The 8,810-nt window shown below is 33.5% G+C and overlaps 1 protein-coding gene across 2 annotated transcripts; it reads left to right on the forward strand.

Moving 5' to 3' along the window:
• The first annotated feature begins 4,165 nt into the window (after positions 1–4,165).
• Positions 4,166–8,545, forward strand: LOC111911784 (uncharacterized). 2 transcript variants are annotated; one of them, XM_023907524.3, is made up of 7 exons: positions 4,166–4,425; positions 4,517–4,649; positions 4,756–4,937; positions 5,496–5,569; positions 5,678–5,827; positions 5,912–6,434; positions 7,956–8,545. In XM_023907524.3, exons 3-7 carry the CDS (start codon positions 4,791–4,793, stop codon positions 8,283–8,285), a joined length of 1,224 nt encoding a protein of 407 aa, XP_023763292.1. In that variant the 5' UTR covers positions 4,166–4,425; positions 4,517–4,649; positions 4,756–4,790; the 3' UTR covers positions 8,286–8,545. The 2 variants fall into 2 exon arrangements, with proteins under 2 accessions (XP_023763292.1, XP_023763291.1); XM_023907523.3 differs by lacking the exon at positions 4,517–4,649 and having other exon boundaries at positions 4,167–4,425.
• Positions 8,546–8,810: the final 265 nt, after the last annotated feature.

Here is an 8,810-nt window from a genome sequence, read left to right on the forward strand (position 1 = left end):
ATACTTGTATTAAAATCGTGTTATGAAAGGGACTATATACTCACACATATAAACAACAATATATATATATACACATAGCACGTATTTTATAAAATACTTCATATCTATGTATAAGATGAAAGTGACTATACACTCACTTGATCAGAAGATGATCGGACAACACTACGGCTCTAAGAGTAGTATTCTTCGGTGAAACCGGGATCACTTCACACACCGGGTTTCTCGCGGACAGAGCTTCGGCTTTGAAACTGTTTTCTTCTCGGGATCTTCGGGCTTCGGGACTTGCTTCGGGTCTCGGGATGTTATTGGGGCTTCGGGGGGTTAAAATAGGGCTTAGAGGGTGTATCGGGAGTGGGAGAGAGGAGATGGATCAACCCTAAACGCCTGGCCCTTCAAATCTATTTATAGGGCAAAATTTTCATTTTCCACGTCGTGGGCACTGTTTCCACGTCGTGGGCTTGATCGTCACTGCATGGGTCATCGCAAGTTGCGTCTGGGGGACCCCAGGATGTCAGAAGACTTGCCACGTCGTGATATCTGAGAGTTTTGGGGTTTCGCGCCCCGAACTTCAGAAATTCATAACTTTCGCATACGAACTCCGTTTTTGACGTTCTTTATATCGACGAGTAGCTGAGATTATGATCTAAAACTATCGTTTAGACTCTGTTGGCTAATTTTGACTTTATTTATTATTATTATTTTTATATTATTTTTAGTAGGCCGGGACAGGAAAACTCCGTTATAAACTCATAACTCCTTCGTCTGACGTCCGTTTTCGTCTGTCTTTCTGTCGTTTCACTATTATCTATGAGATATTCAATTCTCATTTAGATTGTTTTGGCTAAATATCGCTCTAACGTAAATTCACTATTTACGTCGCGCTGTGTCGTGCCGGTTCTTTCGCGAAACTTCGATATGTCATAACTTTTTCGTTATAACTCGGATTTCGGCGTTCTTTATATGTACGGAATCCTTGTAACATATACTATAACTTAGTTAAGATTAATCCTTCTAAATAATATTCCATCAAAAAGTCATTTTTGATGCTTATCGTCTCTAAACTTACTAGTCCGGATATACGGGCATCACTATATATATATATATATATATATATATATATATATATATATATAGAGAGAGAGAGAGAGAGAGAGAGAGAGAGAGAGAGAAAGAGAGAGAGATGCACATATCAGTTACTGAAGTCTATCAAACAGTCTTTGAAACATTCAAACTGGATCTCAACAATGCAAGAGGAATTGGTAGAATTCGATCGAAACTAAGTTTGGAACTTGGTTCCTCTTCCCTCAAATTACCATGTAGTCGGAACCGGACGAATATTCCGAAATAAACTTGATGATATTGGCAGGGGCGGAACACAAACAATAATGCTAGAGGAGCCGAGAGTTAAACTTTCATACAAATTATATAAATAAAATTAACTTACAATTACTTTATTTTCATTTTAATATAAACTACAAGAAAAAGTTAACAAAAATTAAATAAAAATAATAGTACATAATACATTGATCATAAAAAAACTAGTATTAGGTTCGCCTGCACTGACTCCAGGGCATGAGACAAAACTTTATGTTTGCAGTGGGGGATTAGTCGGTACGCGAAAACTGGCCCGGAAGAAGTTCCCTTTCAAAAAAATAAAACTAGTATTTTGATAAAAATAGAAAATAAAATAAAAGCTAATGATCTATAATTTCTTTACAACCCAAAGTTAATAATGTGTCTCTTTTATATTAAAATTTTGGTTTATAAAATCCTTAAAATTAATTTAAGATCCGATCTATTTTTTTACATCTTGAAAATTAATGCCACCCTATGAAATTTCGTATTTATTTTGAAGTCAAAAATTATTTATGAATCACATATTATTATTATTAGCTTGTACCACCATAATTCTATAACTCTAAAATTTTTAATATATCTAGATGTGTAGATAACATTAAATTTTATTATTAATAATTTGTGCTTCTATAACTCTCATAGAGGCTACAACCTTACTGATACACAACTAGATTACTTGTTCCAAAGTTTTTTCTATATTAATAAGTCTTGTAATATTAGAGCGATTGAAAGAGAGATATAGAGGTAGTGCATATCTCATTCCGAAGGTGAGAAGAGCACGGACAACAAAAGCAGTACTTCTGTCGGCATTTCGCTTCAGCAACACGACGAGGATAGAGGGCAAGAAGCAGGCGGAGAGGAGACAACGAAAATGGCGAGGAGATAGAAAAAAGCCTGATAAGTTGCATTACGGTGGTCCGGTGGAAGAGTTATGTTTTCAAACGTGGGAAGATCTAGCCTGAATATTTTGGTTTCAGTCAAATTAAAAGCTCCGATGAGTTAACTGCATGGCGGCAATAATAACATTTAGGGTTTTCTTTTGTTTTGAAGATTGGAGTCGGTAATTGTGTGTGTGTGTGTGTTTTTTTTTTTTTTTTTTTTTTTTTTTTTTTTTTTTTTTTGTATTTGTATAGAGTTATTACTTAGTTTTGAATGTTAATTTTGTGGTCGATATTGTTTTTATTAGTTTTTGATTTGCTTAACTTTCTTAACAAGAGAACGATTGTTATGATTTTTTTTAATAATTAGAGAACATAATTACTTGTTTTTTGTAGATAAAAACTTGGAGGGGCTGATTAGTTTTTTATTTTCAAATAATTAGTATATCATTATTATTTTCATAAATTCTAATATTAACCGCTTAAAAAAGCTGGGGGGCTATGGCCTCCCCCAACCCCTTTTGTGTTCCGCCACTGGATATTGGTGTTATCATCCACAATAAGGCAAAAATGGTAGCCAAAGGTTTTACACAGGTTGAAGGTTTGTACTACGATGAAACCTTCGACCCAGTTGCACGTCTTAATGCTATTTGTATTTTCCTAACTTATGCTGAATGGATGTTGAGAGTTCATTTCTCAATGATGAACATAAAGAAGAAGTTTATGTCCAACAACCTCTTGAATTTGTAAATCCTTCATTTCCAAATTATTGTTACAAATTGCAAAAGGATGTATATGGGCTGAAACAAGCTCTAGGAGTCTCATATGATACACTAACAAGATTTCTTAAGTGTTCAGGTTTTAATTGAGAAATTCTGGATCCTACTCTCTTCCGAAGATCGAATGGCAAACACCTCATTCTTGTTCAAATTATGCGTTAAACCTACAATTTGTACACAAAAATTGACAACATAAAAATCAAACTTATAGCTAGATATAATTTCAATTTCCGATTTTGTTCTTCAATATCGATCCTAATGTTAAAAAACCACAAATCTGCTCATCTACCCAATCAATGAACTTGCAATTTGAACCCTAAAAGTTTCATATTTTTTGTTAGTTTTAGGTATGGTTATAATTGAAGATTACGTTAGAATTTTCATGAAATCGAAGTTACCTTATTTGTACTACGATATAAAAGTATTATTAGGTTCTTCTTGGTCTACCATGTCCGAATCATAAATTATTAAATTCTACTCCATAATTGCATCGCATTGCCATTTTTTGGTTGAAATCGTAAACGAAGAGGAAAAGAGGGGGGGGGGGGGGGGAGAAGGTTGCGATAGGTGAGAGCGTAAGACGGAGAAGGAAAGTCAGGACAATGACTCTAAAAGGGCAAAACATAAATTGACGTAAATACCTTTGTGTGCTAGGCATGTGGGGTACTTAAGCTACTAAAATAAATGACTAACATGATAAAGACTAAACATGTAACATTTAAACATATAACCTGCAGTCTTAGTTAGTTTTTAACAATAAAAACCAAACGTGTAGATTGACACTTAAACCAAGGACACATTATGTAATTTACTCTAAAAAGGAGGATTCAATTTGATTATTATGAAATAAGTTGGATTATTTTGGTTGCTAATTGTTATTGTTGTTTTAAATATATGAAAGCTCTTTATTGATAAAATTTAATTATCATTTTAGTATTCAAAATAATATTTTCATTGTATCGTCTAAAACAAGGTTCTAAAAAGCTGACGCATCAAAACTTGAAGGCTTATATTTACCCTCAAACTTTAATAAAATACCTCTTAAATCACACCTTCCAACTAATAACTCATAAGCAGAAACTAGCTAAAAAGTTATAAAATATTTGGTAAAAGAAATAATCAAATAACGAAGAATACCGTAAAAGAAAATTAGCACCGATGAATAAAATAATTTAATAGTGTATCCCAAAAGGAAGACAGATGTTGGCAAGAAATTTGATTGTGAAAGGAAGATCGACGCAATTCCGATAGTAGCTGTTGTGGATCCAGCGCAACACCACTGGACGCCGCCATTAACACCTAATCTTTAACACCCTACGCGATTTCTTGCATTTCACATAATCACCCAATCTATCATTGTATGCCATCATCGTCTTCATCGACCCCAATACCCCCGATTTAATCGGCAAACGGTCAGTCATTTTTTCTCATTTCATCTCCTTTTTCCTTTACTTTTCCTTCACCAAATCACGATGTTGGTATTGATCTCTGTATACGACGTAGGTTTCCGTTTTTGGGAGTTAGGGTTTATTTACGTGCACTCTGAAAAATTGAGCAACTAATTCAAATGCGTTACTCGAACAATACTCTAACGAATACAAAACCCTACAATTCTTATACACGCGTCTAATTTTAGGTTTGTTTTTTATCCAAATTGTCTGTCATTAAGTTAGTGACGCGGTGTTGGTTTCCATTACAACATAACCCTTGTTCTTCAATTCATTTCCTCCTTTATATTTCAGGGGAAAAAGGGGTTGTTCTCTGGAAGCGTAGCAAAATGGGGCCGATATACTATATATTAGTGGCATTGCCTTGCACAATTGGGGCGATTGCTTTGGCGCTTCTTCACATATACAGGCATCTTTTGAATTACACTGAACCAACATATCAGCGATTCATTGTCAGAATAATTTTCATGGTTCCTGTAAGTATGTTCTCTTCATCTTTTTTTTTTTTCCCCACATCTAGGTGAATACTATGTACAGAATTGTGTTTCTACCTGAAATCTAGTGCCCATATACGAACTGTTTTCTAATCTATCAATGGCTTAATGAACATGTATGATGGACTATTTTTGTTAGTTATGCCATGTTTCTTCAACATTCTGGAGATAATGACGTTAATTCCTTGTTAATGGTGGTTTGTACAAATCAGATGATCCACTTTGACATACCAAACACTTCTGGGAGTGTGTCTTCTGGGTTCCCAATATTGTTGTCTCAATTAGTATGTACTTTTAGTTTTACCTATCGATCATAGAAATATCCATTGTTAAATAGCAATCTAACTAAAAAGGTAAAGGAAATGCAACGTGTATTTAGTTTGCAAGTTAACTTGGATAATCTTCTGTTAGGGAACAACCTGCATCAATGTTATAATAACTATGTATGTAATGTATTATCTATATGTTTTTATGTAACTATGTATCCACAATTAGTATGTGATATTATTGTTAATATAATGTTTTTGTTCTTGTTGACAGGTGTATGCATTGATGTCTTTCCTCTCACTTATTTTCAACTCGAAAACAATCTACTTCAATTCCATTCGAGAAGTGTGAGTATGTGATACTTGCAAAAACAGATCAACAAGAGCAATTTTACTTTTGATAAAATGTTAAGCAAATTAACGTTTATATCCTTTGTATATCTTATTTTTTTTCAGATATGAAGCTTGGGTTATATACAATTTCTTGTCACTATGTCTGGAATGGGTAGGTGGGCCAGGTGCTGTAGTTTTAAGTCTTTCCGGACGTCTTCTTAAACCTAACTGGTGTTTAATGACATGTTGCTTTCCTCCAATCCCACTAGATGGGTGAGTTCTATACTTCTATTTATGAACTGATCATTTCTTAAATTTTTTTTTATTGAAGTTTTGTATGATTTGGTTTATGGTAAGGCGATTCATAAGGAGATGTAAGCAAGGGTGTTTACAGTTTGTGATTCTGAAGCCAATCTTAGTGGGAGTTACATTTGTATTCTACGCAAAGGGAAAATACCAAGATGGAAATTTCAGTGCAAAACAATCCTACTTATACATCACAATTATATACACAGTTTCCTACTCAATGGCATTGTATGCCCTAGCCTTGTTTTATGTAGCATGCAGGGATCTCCTCCAGCCATTCAATCCTGTTCCTAAATTCATCATCATCAAAAGTGTCGTCTTTCTCACATATTGGCAGGGTGTTTTGGTATTTCTTGCTGCGAAATCTGGATACATAAAAGACGCAGAGGAAGCTGCTGAGTTTCAAAATTTTATAATATGTGTGGAGATGCTTATTGCTGCGTTGGGTCATCTTTATGCGTTTCCATACAAAGAGTATGCGGGTGCTAATATTGGTGGGGCTTCTCGTGGCTTTGGAGCTAGCCTTGCTCATGCTTTGAGTTTGAATGATTTCTATCATGACACTGTTCATCAGGTTTGGAATTTTTGCTTTTGCTTTGTTATATCATCCGACTTTTTTTTTTTCACTGCTTTAGTTGGGTAGATATTGATATTTTAGATCAGTGTGTTTTGATTACAAGAATAATTCAACGAACAAGGCTTGATTTTTAATAGATGGGAATGAAGTTATGTTGATAGTTTATGATTAGGGATAAATACAAGAAATATCAACGTACTTCCCTTCATTTCTTTCTAGGGTTGATCTCAAAAAAATCTTTTACTTTGTACTTTTTTTTTTTGCTGAAAAAAACCCTTAACCTTTTTAGTTTTTGGGTTAATGTAAAAAAAATGGTTATATTTTTGTGTGTGTTTTGTTTTTTGGATTAAACCTCACAGTTATTTTTTTTGCCTGAAAAAGGCCTTGTATTTTTTCATTTTTTCCGATTTGGTTCTTTTAGTCATTTTTTGCCTAAAAAAACTGTAAAATGTGAGGGTTTTTTCGTGAAAAACTAAAAAACTGAGGGTTTATTTTGGAAGCATTTAGAAAGTTAAGTGTGTGTGTGTGTGTGTGTTTGTTTTTGAAAAAAATTGAGAAAAAAATACAAGGTCTGTTTTAGGCAAAAAATAAATTTGAGGTTTAATCCGGAAAAAAACACAAAACATAATGTCTTTTTTGAGATTAATCCTAACTTTTTTCTTATTAAAACATTCCATTTTTAAAATCTACCTAGTTATAGCATTGTACTTTCATGTTTTTTTTTTAATTTTTATCATGACTTCTTAAGTCATTATTATACTATAGCATTTTGCATTGAATGACATTTGCTATAATTGGGTACAAGTCTTCCTATTCTAATAAAATATTGCGATGTGTTATATTTTCCACTCATCTTTTCAACATGTCAAATTACTAATCTACCCTTTTTTCATTGATTTTGTAAATCATTAATACATTTGAATACCATTAAACGAGGAATAAATTTATTGATTGTTTTGGTAAAAAGCATATACCCAATATCACTTTTAGTTGTTGCCTTCATTTTTTGATTTTTTTTTGATATTTTAAAAATTTCATTCACAATTTAGAAAACTAAGTTTGTTTTTCCTTTTATGTTTAACATTTCGGTTGTCTATCACTTGATATTTTCATTTTAAATCGTTTATTATTTTAAAATATCACTTTCACCCCTCCACCTTCAACTTTGTAAAATGTCAACTTTTAATGCACAATGTAGAAGTATGTCAATGCATAAAGTGCAACTTTAATCCCTTAACTTTGTATAATCCATCACTTGCAACCTCTCTATTATCCATCACATGTAGTAATAGTATGTAATAAAATATGATTTTTACTCCTCTACTTTGAAAAATGCATTTTCCACCCCTCTATTTTTTAAGATGTTACTTTAACCCTCTGAAGTTTGAACTTTGTAAAATGTCACCGGTGTAATCATTTCCTAATACGCAACAAAAACACGTAATTTACTAGTCTATAATAAAGAAGAAAGGAAAGTAGAATGATATAGTAAACAAAGTACATTTCTATTTCTTGCAGTTTGCTCCGGCTTACCACGATTACGTACTCTACAACCACAGCAACGATACGGGCGATGAAGGTGCAAGAAAATATCGCGCCCGAACTTTTGTCCCAATCGGGTCCGAAATGGAAAACGTTAGAAAAAACAAACAAACATACGCGAACAAAGGCGATGACATGTCACCATCTGCAACCACCCCCACAACCACTCCACCCTCCAATCGCGCAAAATCAGAAGCAATGAATTCTTCGTTGCTATCAGACGCATCAAATTCAGCCACTGCACAATACGACTTCACACTAATTGACATGGACAGCCCGGTAAAGAAAACGGGAAATGGTAATTAAAGAAATGAGTTGACCGCGTTGACCGCACGTAAAAACCGACATTTTGGTGATGTTGGCTTCTTAAATTTAGGGTTTTTTTTGGGAGTTGTACATGTAGTGAATAGTGGTGTGTCGATTTGTTTGTGTTTGGATTGTGTTTGATCCGAAATCGATATATACATGTGGATTTTTATTGTTTTGTGGGTTTTTGTTAATAGGGGATAGAAGTGGACTATGTCTTTCTTGATATTAAAACAAAATGAATAGTTTTCATATATAAATCTATAACTTTTACTTTTATATACAATATGCGAGCTCTTATATTATGTGTTAATGGTGATCGAGTTTGGCTTCATGTTTTTAGGTGGGTTTTTTGAAGGAGATGAAAGCATTGAAACGGTGTCTAGTTTTCTATTTATTAGAAAATCTGGATCAAGTTGCGTTTTTATATTGATTTTTTTTTTTTTTTCAATTTGGTCCAGGAATAAACCTCTTTCACTCTTTGCGTTTTTTGTTTGAAACCGGTTTGGTGTAAAGTCAAAACAT

The sequence above is a fragment of the Lactuca sativa genome, chromosome 9, assembly GCF_002870075.4.
Source record: "Lactuca sativa cultivar Salinas chromosome 9, Lsat_Salinas_v11, whole genome shotgun sequence".
NCBI classification, from domain to species: Eukaryota; Viridiplantae; Streptophyta; class Magnoliopsida; order Asterales; family Asteraceae; genus Lactuca; species Lactuca sativa.